At 34.6% G+C, this 24,951-nt stretch overlaps 3 protein-coding genes across 3 annotated transcripts; all 3 read right to left on the reverse strand.

Moving 5' to 3' along the window:
• Positions 1-1,749: 1,749 nt before the first annotated feature.
• On the reverse strand, positions 1,750-6,034 carry LOC120071270 (protein NRT1/ PTR FAMILY 6.2-like). Its single transcript, XM_039023444.2, has 6 exons — positions 5,895-6,034; positions 5,683-5,788; positions 3,732-3,949; positions 3,078-3,622; positions 2,512-2,855; positions 1,750-2,423 (listed from the first exon to the last, which is right to left on the reverse strand). The coding sequence occupies exons 1-6, from the start codon at positions 5,895-5,897 to the stop codon at positions 1,897-1,899; spliced, it is 1,743 nt and encodes a 580-aa protein (XP_038879372.2). The 5' UTR covers positions 5,898-6,034; the 3' UTR covers positions 1,750-1,896.
• An 8,411-nt stretch (positions 6,035-14,445) lies between these two features.
• LOC150037753 (uncharacterized) lies at positions 14,446-17,055 on the reverse strand. The gene is made up of 3 exons (XM_090311006.1): positions 16,183-17,055; positions 15,099-16,059; positions 14,446-14,720 (listed from the first exon to the last, which is right to left on the reverse strand). The coding sequence occupies exons 1-3, from the start codon at positions 17,053-17,055 to the stop codon at positions 14,446-14,448; spliced, it is 2,109 nt and encodes a 702-aa protein (XP_090167132.1).
• Positions 17,056-22,533: 5,478 nt separating this feature from the next.
• Positions 22,534-24,071, reverse strand: LOC150037754 (uncharacterized). The gene is made up of 5 exons (XM_090311007.1): positions 24,046-24,071; positions 23,806-23,941; positions 23,621-23,713; positions 23,442-23,543; positions 22,534-22,764 (listed from the first exon to the last, which is right to left on the reverse strand). Exons 1-5 carry the CDS (start codon positions 24,069-24,071, stop codon positions 22,534-22,536), a joined length of 588 nt encoding a protein of 195 aa, XP_090167133.1.
• Positions 24,072-24,951: the final 880 nt, after the last annotated feature.

Below are 24,951 nucleotides of genomic sequence, written 5' to 3' on the forward strand. Positions count from 1 at the left end.
CTTTTTTTTTTCCTTTTTTTGTTTGGACTCTAAGGGTCTCTTCCCTAGTGTCTCCATACATATAAGTCAAGTTAAAGAAAGTTAGACAAACTTAGGATTAAAGAAAAATGGGCGAATATTAAGAGAGTGAAAAAGTTCTCTCAAAAGTGTCCATATATATTTATACTTCTTCAATCAAAGTTTCTTTCTTGCTAGAGTGTCTCTCTTTTTTTGTGTACCAACTTCTTCAAGGTAGTATCGAAGAAGCTAGCATAACTTGTTGTGGTGGAGTTTCTGAAGATTGTATATGGTTTAGGATTATGTGAAGCTTATTGTGTGGGACGCAATTACTCTTGGAGTGCATTTATCAGAAGATGATGGAAGATCTTCAAATTATTGAAGAAATTAAGAAGCTCAACACTCTAAACTATAAAACATGGTCCACATGCATGGAATTGAATCTCCAAAGCGAAGACTTGTGGGATATATGTTGTGGGAGGCACTAAAGTCAAGTCACCTAGAGATGCTACTACCTTGAAGAAATTGAATGTCAAGGTAAGTAAGGTATTGGAGTACACTAATGGAGATTACTAAGGTAGCATATGATACTTTTACCTCTTTATCAAAGAACAATCATGTGAGTTTGTAGTTTCTGAAGAACGAATTATTGTTTATTGTTCAAAGGAAGATATCTATTAATCAATACTTCACCCATGTAAAAAATTCTATGTAGTGAAATCTTTCTTAGATTCTATTACTGCTATTTCTTAATCCAGAATGAGAATAATTATTATTTAGGGTCTTAAATTAGAATATAAAAGTTTTATGGTTCTATTCAAATTTGAAAATCCAATTCTCTTATTAACCCATAAAGTATCACTAAACATTGAAAAGTCAAATGTCCAAAGTCACATTAAAACACAAAAATAAAGAATCTTCCTATAGTGGGAGAAAAAACGCTCCTAAGTGGCTAAGCAAATAATTTTGTTTTTGTTTTTGTTTTTCTTAATTTTTGTGATAATGCTTGCTCTTTAGTTCTCAATTTCCCGATGCAAGTAGGGAACTACCCCAAGGATAAGGTGACAGTGTGACACTAACACCATCACAATGACCGTCATTAATTTCTTCAGTTAGGGCTTCCATTCTGTACGTTTCGATCACTCCAAATGTTGCGACGAGGATCCCAGAAAGTTGCCGGAGAAGAAAGAAGGAAGGTGGATGAGGGAGTTTAATGAATACCCAATTCAACTTCATCGAGTCAATAATTGTCGGAAAGATTACAGAGATGACTTTGCAAATTATGGTCGTCCTTTTCAGTATGTCCTTTCGCATATTCTTCTTCCTCTTTATCGTCGATTTTATTCTTCTTTTGTAGTTAGAGGATAATGTTTGGACCCCCTTTTTCTTGTTTCAAAAGGATTGCAACTTTCCTGCCGACCATTCAATATTCTCCAAAATCTTCACATTCTGATTTGGACCAATGTGTGGATTCGTGTAGTTGTATGTCGATAAGAGAATTCTACATTCCAAAAATTATTTGCGAGCTAACAAATTAATCTAATCTGACATATACTGGGATTGATCATGAACCACTTTTTTCAGGAGAAAAGCTTTTTCTTCAGAATTAGTTAAAATTGTTGCTAAACAGAGGGAAAATGGGATCATAATAGTTAAATCCATGATTTGGAATTTGATAATCTCTTAACCCCAAGAAAAAGTTAGGTTTGAATCTGATGGAATTGCCAAAGAATGAGAGATTTGTGGCAGTGATGAGTGAAACTGGCAATACTTTATACATAAAGCATGTTACATTCTCAATTCAAACTTTAGATGACAATCTAGAGTGCAGGAGAGAATTAAAAGGAAAGTCAAAACATTACACAACACTTGGGTTTTTTTTTTCTTGTATGGTTCCCATTAGCATTTCTCTTCAGCCAAGTTGCCATTCACTATGCTACTCTTCTGGAAGTCTTCGCGCTTTTGTGGCATGTACCAGATAACACATACCAGAAAAGCAACAAAGTTTATGATGCTTAATATGGTCAATAGTCCATAGAAGCAGTCAAGTCTGCCATAATTTATATTGTCTGCAAGCCAGCCTTCTCCATCATTTCCTGTCACCCTTTTCACAACTGAAACCAAGAAACTACTGATGAAAAACCCAAATGATAAAGTCGAGAGGAAGAGACCGGTACTCATAGTTTTCATCCCTTTGGGAGATCTGGTTATGAAGAAATCAAGTTGCCCCGTGTATATGAAGGCTTCACCTGCACCCACCAAGAAAAACTGTGGGATCAATAAGAACACACTTATAGGTAGGGTAGCTGTGTCGCCACCGACTGCTTCTGCTACTGCCAGCCTTTTCCTCTCGGCTAATGCTGCTGCTGCCATTCCAAGTATTGACAGGACAAGGCCTATGGCCATTCTCTGTATGTTTGTGAAACCTGTGGCATAAGAACATAACTAGTTCAGGATTCTTTGAAGAAATGTTTATACCAGTAGAGATTAGGATTTTGATGGATCTTAATTTACCTTGTTTGCCTTTCCATTTCTTCCAAAGAGGCATGATAAGACGGTCATAAACACCTAGAGTTATTAGTATGGCTGCTACAAAGAAGACAGTGAGAGAGCCTGCTGGGATTTGGAAAGATCCAATTGATCTCTCCATGGTGGATGCTTGTTGAACTGAGAAAGTGATCATCTGAGCATATGTAGTCCAGAAGATGATGGTTGTGGCCCATATTGGTAGCAATCTTGCCATCATTTTCACCTCCTCTACCCTCGTCACTGAGCTTAGCTTCCATGGATTTAGCACTGAAACAGCTCCATGCTTCTCGAAATCTCCTTCTGCAACAATCGCAGCCTTGTCCAAGAATCTATACAACAAGGAATCACAAATTAATTTACTTGAAGAACTCTTTGTGGAAAGATTATTTTTATGAAGTTCACTTTATGTTCCTTCTAAGATCTTTGCATATTTAACATTAATCAACTAAACTAAACTTTAGCAAATAGTTAGTTACAGTTAAAGTCGTTTTGTATACTATGAATATGATTAATTGAATCATTTGAAAATTGTAGATGATCAATGAACTTACTGGAATTGTTTTGTATGCTCGATTCTTGAAGCCTGGTCAGGAGAATCCTCATAAAGCAAACCAACATTCTGAGGAAGCTCCAGTTTTCTCTTTTTGATTGCAGCAGCAATGACTTGTAGAATATGAACTACAGGGCTTCCTATGCTCTTCTTGTATCTGTACTTCCTGGTACCCGAAAGGAACAACAAAATCGCGACAAGCATCGAGACAGAACAAATCCCATATGCCCAACTCCGACCCACTTCATCTTGAATATAAACCAGCACTGTGACGGCCATCAAAGTCCCAGTGCTGATAAAGAAGAAGAACCTGTTAAAGAAATAGGCCATTTTAGCCTTTTCTTTCTCATCTGTATCATCAAACTGGTCGGTTCCAAAACCCGAAATGCTTGATTTTAAGCCACCAGTCCCCAAAGCAATTAGATACAAAGCTAGGTACAGAATTCCCATTTGAAATCCATTTGCTTCCTTGCAGGTTTTGGTGTCATCGCACGGCGGTGGACGAAGCTGTGGCAGTTTTGTTGAAACTGCAAGTGCAGCAGTCCCCTATGGTACCAAATTTGAAACCATTGTGACTTATTATCTCAATTCACAACATTATATTATCTCTAGTTATATGTCAAGTTCATTGATTCAATTTTTAGTTTGAACATACCAGTGTTTGAATGATGGCAGATATGAGAATGGTGTAATATCGGCCAAGAAAAGAATCAGCAAGAAAGCCTCCGAGCAAACAGAGGAGAAAGCAAGTACCCATGAAATCTGTAACGATGTTGGCTGAAGCCGAACTGGGCAGATGCATTACCCCGCCCAAGTACGTCACAAGATTCACTGCTATTCCCATTGTTGACAGCCTTTCACATATTTCAATACCTGAACATTGATTTTTTTTTAATTAAAGCTTAATACTTTTTATGATTGAACATTTATTACTACTGATGAAGCTCTTGATTCCTGTCGGCTGTCACTGTTTCCTTTTACTGAAGGAACCTCCATATGGGTTCCAAAACTTTCTTCTTTTTGAAAGAAATTTTCGAAGTGGGAGTTTTATTTGAAGTAATATAAATGAGAAAAGGAAAATAGTTTTCAATATTTTAACTTTTACTAATCGCTACATAAACGGCATGTTTTGTCAAGAAATAGAAGACCACGTTTGCAGGTCCCACAACTAAAAAAAACATCAATTCATTCGATCTATTAACTCCGTATGCTATAAACTCCATGACTAAATAACTTCACTACTTGTTCCAAAACGCTCCCTAAAAGTGTTCTCCTTAGGCAAAATTTCCATGACATGTTTCCTTCTACAATCTTCTTAGCTAAAAATATTAATTAAGAATTAAATATTCAAAAAATACGGCTTATATTGACTAAAAAGAATTGTGGTAGGAATTAGGATAACTCCACTTTTTGTTTGTCTCAAGGGAAAAAAAATCAATTTCATGACTTATTAATTTCTTATATTATGGGTTTCATGACTAGACAACTCTCTAAACTTGACACCCCTTCATATTAAATAACTTAAAAGAATTATGATCAAAATATTTAGAAAAATGTTTCTTTTTAGTAAATTTCCTATAATGTTCTGAAAAATATATAATTATGCTTCAGCAATGTTTCAAATAAAACACTTCTTAAACATTTATCCAACTAAATCTTTGTTCTTTTTGCAACAGTTTCCTAAAACATAGTTTAATCTGCGACGAAAAACGAAGTGATGTTTCATAAAAAAAGGCAACATGACATTGAATGTTGGATAAAATTATCGATTCTGATGAAGGGACATAAGATTGTCATTAAATTCCCATATACACACAAAAAAAAAAAAAAGAAAAGAAAAGAAAAGAAAAGCGTCACTAATCTGCTAATCTTACACGTACGTCCCTCTCAATTATTCTGTTCTTCAACTTTTTAAAATTTGGAGCTTTGTTGTTGGAACAGAATCTGCTGATCAAACCCTTCATGGAAAAACCACAAATCCCCCCAAACGAATCCCAAAGGAATCTCTGCCTACTCCTCTTTGTATTTTCTCGGAAAAAATGTCGAGAAAGAACGGAGAAATATTTCTAGTACTCTCGTAATACTATTCTTGTCGAGAAAGAACGGAGAAAGATTTCTAGTACTATTGTAATACTACTCTCTAGGTTCACACTTAAAAATTCATTGCCTTAGATTTGGTATAGGTGTTGAGTAGTTTCATACCACAATAGTACATAAAATATTCTTGTAAAAGTTATATCAAGTAGAAAGTAATTTGAAAGATAGACGTTGTCCAAGCAAAAAAATCAATATGTGAAAAAATTTACCACATGAAAATTTTATTGCACAACTGCTTAGGTTGCACATCGATGTGCAGCACCTAAGTTTTTTTCATATTCATATTGGAATATTAATCTTAGTTTTATTTATAAAATGATTAAAGAAGGTTCAAAGCAAAAAAGTTCCAACTTTTTCTTGATTCTCTTTTTGAACAAAATAGATACTAGAAAGAAAACCTTTATGGAAGCAGAAAACATTATAAAAAGAATGAATGAATCACATTTTTATAATAGCTTAGAGTATTAAATTAGATTAATGAAGTAATAATGAATAATAAATTTAGATACCTAAAATAAGAGCAGCAGGAATCCAACCACCAGTCTTAGACTTATCAGCTGGAAAACCTTTGTAATCCACAGCATCAGCTACTGTCCAACTTAGCTTCTTCCCATCCTAAAAATAAACCAAAAGATAAAATTTTCAAACAAACCCATTTAAAATAAGACAAAAATGAAGCTGAAGAAGAAAATTGAGCCTCCATTTTTGAAGAAAAACCAACCATTTTTGAAGGTTGAATATATGGAGAAGATGCAAGAGAGGAGTTTGGGAGTTTATTTAAAATGGTTAATATGGAAGTTTGAAACTTAGAGTGTGTGTGCTTAAAGAGAAGAGAAGTTGGTGGTTTTTATAGGCAAAGAATTGTGTAAAGGGAAGAGGGGAATCCCAAAGCAAGTTGGAGAGAGGGCACAAAGGGCACTGTTTTTCTGTTGTTGATAAAAGGCAACAAAAGGATTAGGTTGATAGCATTTTAGTGGAAGTTTCTGGCTCTGATTGAAACTTTTGTTCTTCTACTATCTTTTCTTTTTTATATATATGTAACATATAATGATTTTGGTTAATTTATAAGGTTGTTTATTATTTTATCTTTGAATTAAGCTTTTCAATATGAAATATGTTTTCTGGTTGGAAAATTATTCAATATGACCACTACAAAGTATATGATTATTATTTGATTCCTTGAAAAACTTTTTCTCTCTCTTTCATGCATCCTATAGTCTAAAATGTAACATTGTACTATAAACTTTGAACTTAAGCTTGTTTGAAATAGTTTCTAAGATAGTTGGTGTTTGTTATCAATATTAAAGCTCTATTTGATCATTTATTTAGGTCTTTTGGTTGTGAAATTAAGTTCGAAGATACTACGTTTATGTACGAGTTTTTCTTTTACCTATTTTTAAGGATGTTTTCAAAATCCAAACTAAGTTTTATAGTCTAGAAAAAGAAAATTAGTTTTCATAGACCTATTTTTGTTTTTTTGAATTTGGTTATAAATTAAAATGCAAGTATGTACAATTTTTAAAAACTAAAAAGTTAAAATCAAGACCTTGAGTAACAATTTCATTGTTTTTCTGTTTTTAATTATTGAAATTTATGCTTTTTTTCTTCTCAATTTTTCAATTATAGTTTTCATCTTTATTAAAGAAACGTGATTCTTGGTCAAATTTTAAGATGGACAAAGACTACTTGTTAAAAACACTAATAGAATGTGGACAAAAGCATAAATCTTATTAGTGAACGTACGTAGTGTTTATAAACTTAATTTTTAAAAATATAAAACTAATAACCATATGGTTATCAAACTTGGCTCAAATAGTGATGGTCAAACAGGTCATCTAAACTAAAGAGATAGTTACAAATATAGTAATTAGGCTCAAAGTATTAACAATTATATCATGATGCAAAAGAATTTGCAGATACAAAAAAAATTATATCCTAGTATCGAAGTCTATTATTGATAGATTCTATCACTAATATGAGTTCTATCAACGATAAAGTCTATCACTAATAGATTTTGTTGTATTTATAATTTTTTAAAATATTGCTATAGACTTAATTATTAATTTTTAAAGTGATATTCATTATAATTACCCTAAACTAGAAACGGTTTATCAATGACATGAACTTGTTTAAAACAAAATGAAAAGTCTGCTTTAAAAAAAAAAATAACAAACAAAACGAAAAGTTTGGAAGTCTATTTGTATCATAATCTTTTCCAAATATAAAGACTAAAATACCATTTAAGTTAAGTACTAAATACAATCTTAAAAGTAGTTTGGTAGACAACTTAGATTCGATTTTATGTTTTTAGTTCACTTAGTCAAGTAAATATGTATTTGGTTGACAGTTTGGATTCTGTTTTCAAAAACTGTTTATGGATTCTATGATTCAAATAGTACAAATTCTAAAGCCTTTTTATATTTTTAGAGTATTGAAATTTTGAATTCAAAATTTTAAAATGAAGAATTATATTAAAAATTAAAAAATAATAACAAATATATTATGGGAATAATTGCAAATATAGACATTAGACTCAAAGTATTAACAAATATAACATAATGTAAAAAAATTGCAAATATGGCCAAATTTAAATAGTCTATTGATAGACCATATTATTGGTAGACATATCTCTGCTAAGAGTCTATCAACGATAGAAGTCTATCGCTATAGACTTGTCTATATTTGCAATTTTGTCTATCAATTTTTTTAAATGATGTTATACACTTGGTTATTATTCCTAAAAATGCTATCAATTGCAATTACCCTATAATATGTCATGTTATAAACTCAATTATTTTTGTTAAATTAAAACATATAATATATTAGATCTTATATATTATATGATATTACAAAATAATAGTTGTACAAAAATTTTAACATAAAACAAGTTTATAAATTAGTTAATGGTTTATATTCCACTAGTAAGTAATTAATATATTTTTTCACACATTTTGAAATTTTGTTTAAATTAGAATTCAATTCTTAAATTTGATATAAATATATCTGAAAACATGAAATACAATTATATTTTTTTTAATCTCTTATTTTTAAAATTCTATTTTTAAATTGTCCATCCAGTCGACCCTTAATAACCCACCGAACCTATAATAATTTCACCTAATTATGAGTGGAAATTCAGATTGACATTGATTCATCAGAAAAAGAAAGGAAAAAAAAAAACTATATTATATAGAAAAAGGAAGAAAAAAATAGAAAAAAAAAATGTTGGGGATTGAGGTCGGTTGAGGGAAAAGATTGGAATCTAGAAGAAGGCCAAGACCAATTGGAGCCTTCCAAATTTGCAATTATAACCTTATATTTTCTCCATCTCTCAATCCTCACCTTTAGTTTTGTGGAGAATATAAAAGAGAGAGTTTTAGTTTTGGAAGAAACATTACAATTAAGTGCAAAATATCATTTTAGTCTATATATTTTTAAATTGAGTTAATTTTAGTTCTTATACTTTATCTAAATCTTAAATTTAATCTCGAATTCTGCTAATTTATTATTGACTTTCGTTAAAAAAAAAATGTTATTCATTAATACTTTAACTATAAATTTTTTTAACATATTTATATATTATATTCTTGAAAACTATAATTATTATTTAACCATTTCGATAAAACCTGATTTTGTGGAACTAAATTTAAGATTAAACTTCAAATGTTAGATTTTTTAAAAATTTAATATTATCATTAACATGACTATTTTATTTTTTAGATCAATTATTTTATTAGGCCAATTAAATAAAAGATAATTTCCTAATTAAACATCTAGAGATGTTTATATAAAGATAAAATCCCAGGGATTGGTCATTTCTCTTTCTTATTAAAGTAGTTTTTTCCTCCTCTATCAAGAAACCTAATTAAGGCCAACAAGAACGTAACTCAACTGGCACATGTTCATACTATTAACCTCGTGATCTAATGTTCGATCCCCCACCTCACACTTTAATTACAATACCTTTCAAAAAAAAAAAAAACCTAATTAAGTTCGCTAAAGGAAGGTTAAGAGAGAGAAACTTAATTCCTAATTAGATCAATATCATGAATCAAGGTATACTACTCTAACTTATATTATGAAAATCACCTAGTTCAAAAATCTTGACATTTATTATTTTATATAATATTAAGATTTTATTGTATAATCATAAAGTTATAGGAACTAAAATATAGTATTCTAACCTTACATTAGCTAGATAAAGAGTGAACTATGAATATATAAGTAAAAAGATAATTATACGAGATCGAATGAAATAAAAAAACAAAGTTATGAGGATTATGTCTAAAATAGACAATACCGTATCATCATCGAGATATATATAAAAGGTGGTTGTGTTGAACAATTATTATTATTATTAGTATGGCTGGTTGTGAATAAGTGTACAGCCACCCCAGTTTTTTTATAAGTGGTTTTGGTACCCCACAAAGGTAGTCCAAAAAGCAAAGCGATTGTTGATCCCACCACTTAGAATAAAATTCTTTTCATCTCTTTCCATTTTCTCCGCATCGACCCCAAAAACCCAGATGGAGCCTTCCATTGGTTACTTTCTTTTGTCTTTCATCCAGAGAAGTAGTAGTGGTTCTTTTCAATTTGCTTTTCTACACTATGTGGAATATATATTATTGGTCTTTCTTGATGAGTTGTTTTTGTGGATACATGTGGCACACACATTTATATGTTGGTTTAATAATATTTGGGGTTTTGCCGAAACTACTTTTTAACTGCTTTTGCGAGACTTATAGCTAACTTATAAGGATTGATATTGTCGCACTCTTAAGCCTGTAGGATGAAGCTCTTTTGAGCTTGTTGATACATTTGAATCGACTAGCAACTGGACTTGGCATCTCAAATACACTCTAATGTCTAAGTTAGTATAGTACACTCAAGATTTATTTGAGACGTTGAGTTGATTATTATAATCTGTATATTATAGTTTATAGGTTATAATAATTTAGGTTTAGAGTGCAAACTATTTTAGTTTGAGTAGAAAATAGGGAACATTGTAACAAAGAGGTAAAGAGATGGTGCGTAGGATATAGTAACCACCAAAACGAATAGGGATCTGAAATAATAATATTGTAGTTAGACGTTGGTTATAAAAAGTGGAAGCACCAACTATTATAATTGGACCCTAAACATGGAGTGAACTAATAGCTTACTCCACCCACCTAAAGTTGGAAGCTCAAACACCCATTCAGAGTATTGCTTACCCTTCCATGTAGATGAATGAGGCTATTTATAGAGTTGTCTGGTATTTGCCTAGGACATGTGTAATATCAACAGTGTTAGTGTAGGTGTAGTCCTTGAGGTTGTAGGCTTTCAGTTAATGAGCTTGGTTTGAATATTACTCCTTTAGTGATAGAGATTGAGTTTGTGTGGTTGACCCAACACTAGAGGGCTACATCAATGGTAAGAGAATATGGCATCAACGTGGTGTCAAGCCAAGTATACTCCCATACCTAAGTTAGTAGATTAGTTCAGCTAAGCAGGTAGAGTATTGCTTACCTCAAGGTGGATGAATGAGACTATTTATAGAGTCATCTGATATCTGCTTGAAACATGTGTAACATCGACAATGTCAACATAGATGTAGTCCTTGAGGTTATACACTTTCAATCATTGAACTTGGGCTCAGATATTACCCCTTTAGTGATAGGGATCGAGTTTGGCTTAAATGACCAATACTCAAGGCTTTGACTTTCCATTGGGGGATGTACAGACCCCAGGCATACTCTTGGGATACCTTAGGTTTAGGTCCCGCCTTGGATAACCATCAACGAAAATTATTGCGAAATCGACAATTAAAGAACACAAAAAGGAACGTAGAGTAGGGGAGATCAACACATAGATATACATGGTTCACTAACAGTGTGTTAGCTACGTTCACGGGCAGAGGCAGAACAATATTATTTCGAGAGAATGTTTTTAGAATTACATCAAGAACGGCGCCTCTAGATTAGAGAGTTTATATATCGCACTGCTCTAAACCCTAGGGTCAAAATCGTAAATAACTGAAAATAAATAAATATGCTGAATACAAAATCTGAATAAGTTTCAGGGGCATTGCCCCCGAACCCCCACCAAGGTGTGCCACCCTTGGACCCCGGCTCGCTAACTGGTCAGCAAAACCCCCGTACTAGGTTGTTCAAAGTGCCAGCAAACAGATTCAAGGCATTTCAACAAAAATATGTATTGGTACATCGGTATATCCATAAATTGGAGGATTCGATATTGATATTAAAAATTAATCAATATCTCCAATTTTTTTTTTATAAATACATATAAAACATAAAAAAGTATCATCTATTAATCTAACTATGAATATAGATATATACTAATAATAATAATTTGTAAAATTTAATTTACAAATAAAAATAACTTAATAATTAATTTAAATAACTTTTATAAATTTTTTATTTATAAAACCCTAAGAAGAAGTTAAGTATGTCGTCATAGATGACAGCACCATGGGCGAGATAGAAACATACGCGCTCACTACATGATAGAATAATATACTTAGTAAAGTACATGTTGGGGCCAACTTAAGAGCAAGGCAAGCTAAAATCGGGTTGAAACTTATAATTAATCAAAGAACACTTGATGTCTTATCACTACAAAAAAAAATTGACCTTTTTCAAAGGTCAAAACCTTCAAAAAAAAAAAACATTTAATAGACCTTCAATATTTTTTTTCAAAGGTTATCTCAACCTTTGAAAAGTGTCGAAATAGATCCCGTCGAAAAAACTTTTTCAAAGATTTACTAACCTTCGAAATGTATTATTATTCAAATGTTGGTTAACTTTCGAAAATTATTATTTTTCAAAGGTTATATATCTTCGATAATTGTCAAATTATTTATCGATAATTATCTATTATCAAGTAGTCTTTTTTGAAGGTTTCCATTATTTTTAGGGCTAATTGCATAAATAGAATTTAAGCCCAAAATAATAGAATATGTAGTACAAGGATAAAATAATTGCATATATAGATCAAAAAATGGTAAAAGACTACAAAACCCATGCCTAGCCTCCATTTTTTTCGCTTCTTCTCGGTTTTCTCAAATTAAAAGTTATCACTGATAGCAGCTGTTCGGGATAAATGGTGGTGGGGCAGGCTTAGTATAAGGTTCATAGATGACGGATGTGTCCTGGTCTTGGCTGGTGTCTTTACCCTTAGTTTAGGGGCAAACTTGGGTTTTTATGGGGTTTTAGCCCTAGGCCGAGAAGTTTTGGCCTAAGGGTTTACAGGTTTCTTGAAGCTCTTGGCCAAAGCTTTCGTGGAGATAGAAGGAGGTGTAAGGGCGGCCAGACGTTGAGCAGAGGTAGCGCCGCCGTAAGAGGCTTTCGATTGGGTAGGGACGGAGGTTGATTTCCTAGGGCTAGGTGGTGGTGAACTCAAAAATGATGAGGGGGAGAAGGAACTTATCGGCGAATCGTTGCCTAGGCTATAGCTTTGGTTCTGAGAATCTGAGTCGGACGACATTGTTCACCGGAGATGCTAAGTGAGAGAGGAAAATGGAGGTTTGGTGGATCTGAGGTTCTAGGGTTTCTGAAGAAATGGAGGTTCGTCGGCGCAGTGAAGGAGAAGAAGAAATAGTTTGGTTCAAGTGAGGTTTTTGTAGAGGGAAAGGATGATCGTGGCTGACGTCAGGCGGCACCTGACGTCTGCAATTAATGCAAAGTGGAAGGGTCGCCTCGTTTAGCCAAAACACTCGAGTGTTTTATGTTTTCGAGACGCATCTCTTCAACTGCCCCCTACGTTAGACTTGTGTCTAATGCATCCAATGTTTCAGTTTTAATTATACACAACTTTTCTAAAAGAAAAACAATCAAATTTCCAAATTTTGTAAAAGCAAAACAATCAACTTAAAACCTTCAAATAACTGAACTAACAAATTCAAACATAACTTAAAATACAGAATGCAAAAGAATAAGGTTGAGAGAGGCATCCCTGGAAGATGTGGTGTTACAACCGCAGAGATGCCTCGACGCGAGCTTCAACTTGTCTCGCGTAGCACAAGAGATGACTTTTGGCGTTCCACTTCGTCTTCAAAGTACAGCTTAACCCTTTGGCCGTTTACTTTGAATGCATTAGTGCCATCTTCTTACATTAATTCCACAGTACCGTAGGGAAAGATCATTTTAATTATGAAGGGCCCGGACCATCTAGATTTCAATTTCCTTGGAAACGGACGCAAGCGTGAGTTGAACAATAAAACTTTCTGACCAACAACAAGTACCTTCTTGCTGATGCGTTGGTCGTGCCAACGCTTTGTCTTTTCCTTGTAGATCTTGTTGTTTTCATATGCATTCATTCGCCATTCTTCGAGCTCGTTGAGCTGAATCTTGCATTGAACGCCCGCCGCATCCAGATTCATGTTCAACTTCTTTACTACTCAAAATGCCTTATGCTTCAACTCTACAGAAAGATGACATGCTTTACAAAATACAAGTGAGTAGAGAGACATACCTATAGGCATTTTGTATGTAGTCTTGTAGGCCCAGAGTGCTTCATCCAGCCTTTGCGCCCAATCTTTCCGCGTTGTGCTGACGACTTTTTCCAGAATTGAATTGATTTCTCGATTTGAAATTTCTACCTGACCATTTGTTTGAGAGTGGTAGGCGATAGCAATCTTGTGCCTAACATTATATTTTGCAAGTAATTTTGAAATGATGCGATTGATAAAATGCGTACCTTCATCGCTTATCAGAGCTCTCGGCATTCCATAGCATGTGAAAATATTCCTGATAAGAAATTTAGATATAGTAGACGTGTCGTTTCTAGCACAGGTTACTGCCTCTACCCACTTAGATACATAGTCTACAGCCAACAGGATATATTGCTGACTACAAGATAGAGGGAACGGGCCCATAAAATCTATGCCCCAGACATCAAACAACTCTACTTCAAGAATATTATTCAAAGGGCATTGCATCCCTTGAAAAAATATTCCCTGTGCGTTGGTAAGGGTCACAATTTTGACCAAACTCTCGTGCGTCCTTAAAAGAGGTGGGCCAAAAGAAACCGCATTGAAGGACTTTCGCCATGGTTCTTTACCCACCAAAATGCCCACCGTAAGGAGAATTATGACACTCGGCCAAGATGCGTTGTGTCTTCTCCTCTGGGATGCATCGACGCAGTATAGAGTTTGGGCTTTGTTTGTATAGAAATGGTTCGTCCCAGAAATAAAACTTACTGTCATGGACTAGCCGTTTCTTTTGCTGGGAATTGAAGTTTTTCAGGGAACTGCTTGGTGGTCAAGTAATTAACTATATCAGCATACCAAGGTCTCTGCCTTCAATTCTAAACAGGCTCTCATTAGGGAATGCGTCCTTGATGTCGTTTTCCTGGACTTGCATTTCTTGATTTTCAAGCCTGGACAGGTGGTCAGCCACCTGATTTTCTGTTCCCTTTCTATCTTGGATGTCAATGTCAAATTCCTGTAGTAATAGAACCCATCTTATCAGTCTCGGCTTTGCATCCTTCTTGCTCATCAGGAACTTGATGGCTGAGTGGTCAGTATATATGGTGGCTGATGCACCAACTAAGTAAGATGGAAATTTTTCAATACCGAATACGACAGCCAACATCTCTTTCTCAGTAGTTATATAGTGTTCCTGAGAGTCGTTTAATGTTTTGGACGCGTAGAAGATGGGATGTATCAAGTTTCTCTTCTTCTGCCCTAACATAGTTCCCACTGCGACATTACTCGCATCACACATAAGAATGAAATGCTACGTCCAGTCCGGTGCTATTAACACTAGGGTTGTTGTCAACGCATACTTCAAGGTTTCGAACGCGCCAGTGCAGTCTTCATTAAAAACATAGGGCCAGTTCACCTCTAATAATGCGCTCAGAGGTCGCGCAATCTGAGAAAAGCTTCTGACGAACCGTCTATAGAAGCCGACATGTCCTAGAAAACTTCTTAGCGTTTTGACATTCGTTGGTGGTGAAAGTTTTGCTATTACTTCAATCTTGGCTCCATCCACTTCCAAGCCAGCCTTGGATACTTTGTGCCCCAAAACAATTCCTTCTGTCACCATGAAGTGACATTTTTCCCAATTCAGTACTAATTTTGTTTCCTCACACCGAACGAGGACAACTTCTAAGTTATCCAGGCATGACTGGAATGAGTCTCCAAAGACTGAAAAGTCGTCCATGAAGAGTTCCACGGTCTTCTCCAGGAAGTCAGAGAAAATGGCCATCATACAGCATTGAAATGTCGCTGGTGCGTTGCATAGCCCAAAATGCATGCATCTGAATGCGAAAGTGCCAAAGGGACAAGTGAATATGGTCTTCGCTTGATCTTCTAGATCTATTAAAATCTGGTTGTAACCAGAATAACCTTCGAGAAAACAATAAAACTCTTTACCTGCAAGTCTATCAAGCATCTGATCGATGAAAGGAAGAGGAAAATGGTCCTTTTTAGTTGCTGCGTTGAGTTTCCGATAATCCATACAAATTCGCCAGCCTATGACAGTTCTTGAAGGAATGAGTTCATTGTTGCTGTTTACTATCATGGTCGTTCCCCTTTTCTTGGGAATGTATTGAACTGGAGTAACCCAACTGCTGTCGGATATTGGATAAATAACTCCTGCGTCCAGCCATTTCAGAATCTTCTTTTTGACCACTTCTTTTATAATGGGGTTAAGCCCTCTTTGAGGCTCGACTGACCCTGTCTTCCCTTCCTTTAGCCTAATTTTGTGCATAGAATAGGATGGACTTATTCCACGAATATCTGCAAGTGTCCACCCTATTGCGCGTTTATGTTTCTTCAACATCTGCAAGAGTGAATTTTCATTAGGCTTTGTGAGATTAGCGGAAATGATAACAGGCAATGTATTATTAGTTCCAAGAAAAGCGTATTTCAAATGTTCGGGTAACTGTTTTAATTCGAGTTCAGGTGGTTATTCGAGTAAAGGACGCGTTGGTTTTGTTTGCCGCTCACTCAGACTTGGCGGCTCGGATTCCTTCAGGGTTCCCTCCAATGCGAGAACTTCACGTACTCGAGTCACTTCTTCAGTCAATTCAATATTGTTTAACTGACAATCATCACTATCTGGGAATTTTAATGCGTTGAGCACGTTAAATTTCACCTCTTCATTATCCACGCGCATGGTTAGCTCACCTTTATACACGTCAATCAAAACTTTTCTAGTAGCCAAGAAAGGACATCCAAGGATGATTGGAACCTCCCTATCTGCTTCATAATTCATAATAATGATGTCTGCTGGGAATATGAGATTGTCAACCTTCACCAAAACATCTTCAATCTTCCCTTCAGGGTGCTTAATTGTCATGTCAGCAAGTTGAAGGGTGATAAAAGTAGGTTGTGCCTCGTCAATCCTCAATTTCTTAAAAATTGAAAGGGGCATGAGATTGATGCTCGCTCCTAGGTCGCACAACGCATGACCCACATCTAATCCTCTAATTGAACAAGGAACTGTGAAGCTCCCTGGGTGCTTCTGCTTCTGTGGTAGCTTGTTGCTTACTAACGCGTTGCATTCCTGCGTTAGTGCTATTACTTCTTTCTCACTGACTTTTCTATTTTTGGTCAAAATGTCCTTCAAAAACTTCACGTATGTTGGCATCTGTTTCAAAGCTTCTATGAGTGGAATGTTGATGTGCAGCTGCTTTAGGAGCTCGAGAAAGCGCTTGAACTGATGTTCATCATTCTTCTTCATCAGACGCCTAGGGAATGGTGCGTTCAGAGGCACCTTCTGCTTTCCCACGTTAGATGTTCTAGTTTTCGAATGGCTTGTATTTTTTGGCTTTCTCTCTTCTTGATCCGTTGAACATGTAATGCGTTCTTTCGAAGGACTATTGTTTCTTGGATTCATCTTTCTTTCTGCAAAGGCTCTTCCACTCCGCAACGTCATTGCGTGACATTGCTCTTTTTCGTTATTATCCCCAAGTGTCTCTGTATTGCTAGGTAGAACGCCTAACTGTCTGCTTTTCCACTTGCTTGCAATCTGCCCCACCTGGATTTCCAGGTTTCTGATTGATGACGCCTGGCTCCTCAGCATTGCGTCGTTCTAGGCTATGTATTCCTTCAATAGGTTTTTCAGCAGAGTCCAGAACTCGATGCGTGGCCACCTCTATTGAAGGGCTGTTGATGCTGTTGATGCGTTTGTTGAAAGACAGGCGGCGGTTCATTCCTTTGATGATGGCTCGCGTCTGGGTGGTGCTCTTGCTGATTTTCTCCTGCCCAAGAAAAATTCGGATAGTTTCTCCATCGAGGGTTATAAGTATTAGAAAATGGGTTATTCTTGATGAAACATACTGACTGAGGGTTTTGAGGACACTCAGCATATGAGTGAAAATCTCCTCATCCCACACAGGTTACCATGGGTTGCCCAAACGCCTCCACTTGATTCACCTTCTGCTGGTTTGGTGCGTTACCTAGCGTTGTGTCCTGTAGAAGGCTGGTCATGGTAGCCACTTGAGTGGAGAGTGTGGCTATCGCATTGGCACCAACAGAGTTAATGTTCTGAGATCTTCTTCTCCTGTCATTTCTTCCATCGTATGTGTCATCTACCCACTCCATGTTATGTTTGGCAATGCGGTCTAATATTTCTTTAGCTTCAGTATAGGATTTGTCCATCAGTCCTCTGGCTGCTGCTGCGTCTGCTGCCATATGTGACGCCCTGTTTAGTCCGCCATAAAACATCTCCATCTGAATAGTCAAAGGTAGTCTGTGGTTCGGGCAGTTCTTGACCAAGCCCTTGAAACGCTCCCACGCAGCGCTCAAGGTCTCAGTGTCTTCCTGTTCAAAGTTCATACACTTTTCTCATGTGGTAGGTGGGAAGTATTTCTGCATACACTTTTCCACCAACTTTTCTCATGTGGTGATTTCCCCAGGCTCTAATGAACTCACCCATTGCTTTGCGTCGTCTAGCAAAGAATAGGGAAACAAGGAGAGCCTGATTGCCTCTGATGTGATTCCAGGAATCACAAAGGAATTACATGTTTCCAAGAAACTCTTCATATGGGCATGAGGATCTTCGCCACGGCTACCCCCAAATTGCCCAGCAGTCTTGAGCATTTGGAGCATAACAGATTTCATTTCAAACTTGGTTCCATCAGGCATCAGATATATGATTTTTGGAGAGAAATCATATAGCAAAGGGGACGCATATTCTCCCATAGAACGCGTGCTGTTGTTTGCCATTAGGATTGGGTTCTGTGTAGCGTGAGCCAGTTGCTGATTTTGTTGTTCTTCCACCATTGCTCTTTTCCTTTCTTGCTGTCTGAGTAACTGTTGCCTCAACCTTCAATGACGGTTGGATTGATTCCTACGCTGGAAGGTCCGTTCAATCTCGGGGTCGTATCTGAACTCAGAAGTGTTCTCCCTGTTCATACACGTTCACAAGCCTAGGCGTAGCTTGTAATACTTCCCTTAATTGAAGTGTCCCTACAACAAATACAAATGAAATTTCTGGTTAGTTCTTATTGTTGAATCCCCGGCAACGGCGCCAAAAACTTGTTCGCTTGCTATCGTGAGATGCTTTAGGAGTGTATAAAGTAAAACAGATTGGAAGAATAAAGTCTAAGTTCTACATTATGCCTTGATGCATTTAAATGAATGCAACGCGTTGGGGCGTTAGTATTATACACAGAAGGCACACAACTCTTTATAATAATGTTCAAGTTTTCCTAGATTAAACCCAAGTATAAATCTAATCTAGGTTCCTGGCAAGTTTAGGGTCGATCATAGGGATTCAGTTTCACTAACACAGATTATGCGTTGTACTTGCAGTAGGAGGTTTTTCCTAAATAAATGTGAAAAATGTATTATTTACACTAACATGCTATGCTTGTGCAAGACAATACAAAAGAGTTGAGTGGAAAATGAAGGATCATGTGAAAATGGAATTTAAGGAGGTGGACGCGCCGGTTAAAGATAATTGCACACAACTGATGTAATGTGGATGAAATAGGATGGGTTGCTTATCTTTTTGTTCATGCATTAGACATCATTCAACACTTCTCAATGCGAATAACATACAAGCCTATCTCTAGGGTGCATGCGTCTAACTTAGAATGCAAGAAACACCAGTAAGTCTATCTCTAGCTGTACTAGGCGTTCTACTTATGCATGAAGGATCACCAAGTTGTCAAGTTGGTTTACGCGTTGGAACAGAATTATGCATGAAGTACTAATGCTTTCAACAGAAGATAAACAATAACAAAAGTGATGATCAAATATATGAATTTTATAAAGGATCAATGAGTCTTTACAAAGAGTTATATTCAATCAAAATGAAATGAAAATGATATTAAGAGAGAAACTGAGTCAAACCAAAGAATACAATCTCTTGTAGTTCTTTGGCTCAATCTTGTTGTGTACAATCACTTTAAAGAGCCGAGGACAGAGTATCTTTCTCAAGAATAACTTTCTCCACTCCCTGGCCGACGGTGGTGGTGGTTCTCAGCTCCTTCGATCATCTTACACCTCGACACAGCTTGTACAAACTAAAACTAAGTCTACAAATTTACAGAGTATGGAGCTTCTGATTCTCTGAACTCTTAATTCTTGAGGGTCTTCAAGTATTTATAGGCGTTGGTCTCATCCACTTGGAGGATGGGCTGCATTTAAGTCCATGCCCTGGTTAGCATTAAACTCCATGTCCTGGTTGGCCACCTGACCTCTGGAAGCTTTTCAGACGTCGCCTGCTGCTGGAAGATTTTCAGACGCCGCCTATTGCAGGTGCCCATGCTTGCAAGTGGTGATGTGACACAATCAGCCTAGAGCAATAAATCTTCTATGCGTTGAATTCCCTCCGACGCATGGATCATGTGTTAGCGCGTTTCCTGCAGCACTTGTCTAATGCGTTATTGTCAATTCTTGCGTTGAAATCCTGCAAAGTAGTGCGTTAGCGCCGCGATTTTTAGTGATAAACTTCTTTTACATGAAATTTCTATTGCTTAAGTAAATCCATGCGTTTCTATTAAAAATGAGGAGAGTGTATCATTAAAAACCCTAATTGTTCTAACTTAAGAGCAAAGATAACTTGTATTCAAGTTATCAGCAACTATCAGTAATGACCACTGATAGGTTTTATCAGTTACTATCGTTGATAGATTCTATCAATTGCTATCGATGATAGTTGCTATTAGCGATAGCTTTCAATTTTAGAAAAATTAATACAATCTTGAAATATTAACTTTTAGTTTGCTATCAATTATTATTAGCTATCATTGATTCACTTTCATCAATTGGAATCAACGTTGAAATATTACTACTTAAGGCTATCAGTGGCTATCAATGATAGATTTATAAATAGTTATCACATTTGAAAGAAGACCAACAATTTTGATTACCATAGTAGTTATCACTAATAATCTTTTATCATGGTTATCACTGATAACAGCTATCAATCATTATCACTGATAGACTTTCATCAATTAGAATCAATCTTGAAATATTAACACTTAAGGCTATTAATGATAGATTTCTATAACTGGTTATCACCTTTGAAAGAAACTCGATATATAGATATCACTTAAGTTTTATCACCGATATCACTAACATCACTCATATTGTGGTTATCAGTGATAACTTCTTTCACTGATAACATCACTAATAAGATGCTATCAACGATCTCACTTATACATGCTATCAGTGATAGTTCTCTATCACTGATAACGTGCTATTAGTGGTAGCTTCTATCACCGATAACGTGTTATCGGATAACTTCTATCATCAATAACATGCTATTAGTACTAGCTCCTATCATTGGTAACATGCTATTAGTAGTAGCTTCTATCAATCGTAACCACTGAACACCTTTTTGCCTCTTTCTTGTCCTTCCCAAACATTTATAAGTCTCTTTTCTTTTCGATGATGGCTTCTATCACTGATAAACATTCTATTAGTGATAACTTCTAGGCATTCCACTTACATTTTAGTTCGAGATTCAACTTTATTAATTAAATTCACTAAGTTGGCTATCAATGATAGATTTCTACAAGTGGCTATTAACTACGAAAATATAATCAAAGATTAAGCTATCAATGATAGAAAATATTAGTGGCTATCACTGATAGACTTTCATTTGCTATTTATATTTATTATTTGTTATAATAATCAAACATGATGATTGACTTGTTGGTGTTAAGTTACTTATGAATTGAATATTTTCAAGTCAATCATACGGAACTCAACCTCATAATTCTTGTGAAAAAAAAGGGAAAGAAGAAAAAAATCAAATAAAGGAAAGAAAAATTTTAAAAATAAGAGAAAGAGAAGAAGCAAAAACTGAAGAAAAATAAAGAAAATTAAATAGAAAAAAGAAGCAAAAACTGAAACAATGAAAAAAAAAAAAAACTAAAAAAGAAAAAGCAAAAGAAAGAGAAGAAGCAAAAAATCGGAGAAAGACAAGAAAATAAAATAATAAAAAAAAAGATAAGGGAAGAAGCAAAAATCGGAGAAATGGAAGAAAATAAAAATTAAAAAAAGGAATAAGTAAGAGCTGAAGAAAGAAAATAAAAAAAAAAAGGAATAATAAAAAACTGAAGAAAGAAAAGAAAATTTAAAAAAAAAAAGAAAAAAAGAAAAAAAAAAGAAAGGAAAAAAGAAGGAAATGAAAGGAAATAAAAAAAATAAAGGAAAGAAGCAAAAATCGGATAAAGAAAGATATATATATATATATATATATATATATATATATATATATATATAAAGCAGCAAAAACTAAGAAAGAAAATAAAATGAAAAAATGAAAATAGGGAGGGAAAAAGTAAAAATCAAAGAAGAGAAATAAAATAAAAAGACTAAAAAAAAGTTGTACAACAAAATAAGACAAGAGATGGTGAAATTGGAAATTAAAAAAAAAATTCAAAGATTGATTAGTCAACTCATCCATATTTGCAAATATTTTTAAAATGTAATATATTTTTAGATTTTTTCTATTATTCTACTATGCATTACAAATATCCTTATTTTTAAAGACTTATCATGTTATTTTCAAAATTTTTAAAACCTTCATAAAAACTTATTTATCAACAATTGTATATCCTTCGAAAATTCTCTTACAAAACCTTTTAGCACATTTATTGACAAATCTCGGAAGGTTGTTTTTACTAATTCATCTACATGTAATACCATGAATTACAAAGTATAAGAATAGAATAGAAAAAATAGATAATGACATGGATGAAAATAAATTTATATGTCATAAAATTACACCAAAAGGCTATCGAAATTCTATAACATCCAACTACAATTGATCAACTAGAAACAAATTTTTTACGCGTCTTTGCTATCGTTTTTGAAATATATCCTCAAAACGATTTTCTAATTCGCTTATTTGACGTCTAAGTGCTTCTACCTCAACCTCTCTTTGTTGTTCAGATTATTTTCTTTGTCGTTCAGATTCTTGAAGTTGTTGTTCAGACTCATTAAGACAACGCTCAAGATCGCATATAGTAGACGATGATCCAAACAACTCAAAAGGAGTAACACCTACTCCATAACCACGAACACACCCGTGTTTCTCTGATCCAAATACTCGTACGAAAATCGCATCCTCGTTCATGTCAAGTGTACCATCAATCACTTGAGAAGCACATGATTTAAGTTCCGACTAAAAATACAAATTCGTATATTATAATTCAAAACTAACACATATAAATTCAAATGTTTACAACAAACAAACACATGTCTTTGTTAGAACCATAATATTTGATAGATTGAAATCTATACAACAAACAAACATATATCTTTGAAACCCGTTTCAGATTCACCAAATTCTAGGAATTTCATTATCATTTCTTTCCTTTTATTGATCCAAATTGCATCGAAAATCTATGGAATGTTAGATTTTGCGGAAGAGCATAAGAAAAATTGAAACCAAAAAATAAAATAACGAGCAATTTTCCTAAGAAGTAGTGAAAGAAAAAGGAAAGAAGTAAACTTGGAAACTACTAATCTTGAACTCTAAAATGACACTATAGTCTAAACTAACTATAATTTTTGTTTAGTCTACAAGCTGAAAACTTGGAAACTACTAGTTTGAAATATTCATACTTCACAATGTTAAATATCGTAGGACAATGATATGAGTTTTCTATAAATAAGACTTTGCTTGAATAAGATATGTTCTATAGCTCATCAGACAATAGTCTAAGAATTCTGAGGGGATAAGCTAGAGACTTCTTTAAATCAATCATTTCTAGAACAAAGCAATAGAAATGATAAATTAATGACCTTTATTCAAACTCTAACCAATAACATCATATCTATCCATTATTTTGTACTTACCATTTTCTCCTGTGTAGTTTCATTCACAGTCAATCCATTATTGCTCAAGTGAGTTAGCTCCCAAATTCTAATTCGACTCAGTTCTTCGTTAATGACTCGAACCTATTTAAGTGAAAATATTATATATTAGATAATTTGACTAAATTAAAAGAAGTTTATATAATTTTTCATCTAATTACCTCTTTTTCAACTCTTTGTTGTATACTTTGTGAACCACATGTGTGATATACATTCAGTTTAGAACGATTCTTTGGGTTTCTTTCACACATCTCCTGTATTTCGAAAGTAGAGTATGGGCATCAATAAAAAAAATAACAATAAGTACAATTTTTTTATGTACAAGAAAAAGATATTAGAATACAACCTGATATTTAGTTGACTTCCACAACTTTGAAAGATATTCTGCATCTTCTCTTGTAATTCCGGGTGGAATATTTACTAAAGCTTCTGCAACCGTATCATATTTGTACAACCATTTTTTCTTTAAACTGTCTCTCCAACTATTATAAGAAAGGGTCACAGAAGAAAACATTCATTCAGATTTTACTTACATCTAGAAACAAAAAAATGATAGCCATTGGTTTCACAATCCTAACTGTCACACCCCGCCCCATCATTTAGTTCCTGCATCTATCGCTTAACGCTAGTGAGCCATCATGTAGCTCAATCGTTTAGTAAACGATCTCGCTCTCAACGATCTCGCGCATAGCCTATCATTTAGCTACCGCGCCCATCGTTTACCTCCATCGTTTAGTGCCAATGCCTTATTGTCTAACGCATCCGCCCATCGCTTAACATCATTGCCCAGCGCCTACGTCTATCGCCCAATGCCCATTGCTTAGTATTCCGCCTATAGTGTAGCGCGTCTACTCATCGTTTAGCGTAGCACGGCTATCGTCTAGCACTATCGTCCAGCTTCTACGTTTATCATCTAGCACTTTCACTGATCGTGTAGTACTTTACCTATCGTATAGCCCAATCGTGCCTAGAGGTTTTTTTGTGTGTTCACAAACTCGAGAGATTACCCATAGATGATGGAGAAGATGTCAAACTGAAGAATGTGTTCACGAACCCACAAAAATTAACCCTAGGCTTTTACTAACCTTTGATAAAATAAGTATTTTCAAAGGTATTTTAACGACTTTTGATAAATGTTAATATATATTTTTTATTAAAATAAATCTCATCTTTAATAATTTTATTAAGAATAAATTTTTTCAAAGGTTTTCTGAAATCCTTTGATAAATGATAACATTGTTATATTTTTCAAAGGTGTTTTTATTAACCTTCAATAAAAAGTACATATTTCTCAAAGGTTTTTCCAATACCTTCAATAAATGTATATCTTTCTCAAAGGTTTTTATTAACCTTCAATAAAAGGTGCATATTTTTCAAAGGACTTATCAAAGCCTCCGATAAATGTATGTCTTTCTCAAAGGTTTTTATTACCTTTAGATAAAAACTACATATTTCTCAAAGATTTTTTTAAACCTCCAATAAATATATATAT

Source organism: Benincasa hispida, chromosome 2, assembly GCF_027475165.1.
Source record: "Benincasa hispida cultivar pf3 chromosome 2, pf3_genome.v1.1, whole genome shotgun sequence".
NCBI classification, from domain to species: Eukaryota; Viridiplantae; Streptophyta; class Magnoliopsida; order Cucurbitales; family Cucurbitaceae; genus Benincasa; species Benincasa hispida.

Bases quoted from the DNA above. Each gene is read 5' to 3' on its own strand.
- LOC150037753 (XM_090311006.1), bottom strand. From the start codon at position 17,055: ATGACGTTGCGGAGTGGAAGAGCCTTTGCAGAAAGAAAGATGAATCCA. The intron at 16,060-16,182 runs GTACGTGAAGTT...GAATTAAAACAG, and splicing joins TGACTGAAGAAGTGACTCGA to TTACCCGAACATTTGAAATA. The intron at 14,721-15,098 runs GTTTTCTAGGAC...CATCTTACTTAG, and splicing joins GAATGTCAAAACGCTAAGAA to TTGGTGCATCAGCCACCATA.
- LOC150037754 (XM_090311007.1), bottom strand. From the start codon at position 24,071: ATGCAGGAACTAAATGATGGGGCGGG. The intron at 23,544-23,620 runs GTAATTAGATGA...TCACTTAAATAG, and splicing joins AACAAAGAGTTGAAAAAGAG to GTTCGAGTCATTAACGAAGA. The intron at 22,765-23,441 runs GTAAGTACAAAA...TTGTATTTTTAG, and splicing joins AAACTACACAGGAGAAAATG to TCGGAACTTAAATCATGTGC.
- LOC120071270 (XM_039023444.2), bottom strand. The intron at 3,950-5,682 runs GTATCTAAATTT...ATCAATGTTCAG, and splicing joins TCCTGCTGCTCTTATTTTAG to GTATTGAAATATGTGAAAGG. The intron at 3,623-3,731 runs GTATGTTCAAAC...TTGGTACCATAG, and splicing joins CTGCCATCATTCAAACACTG to GGGACTGCTGCACTTGCAGT.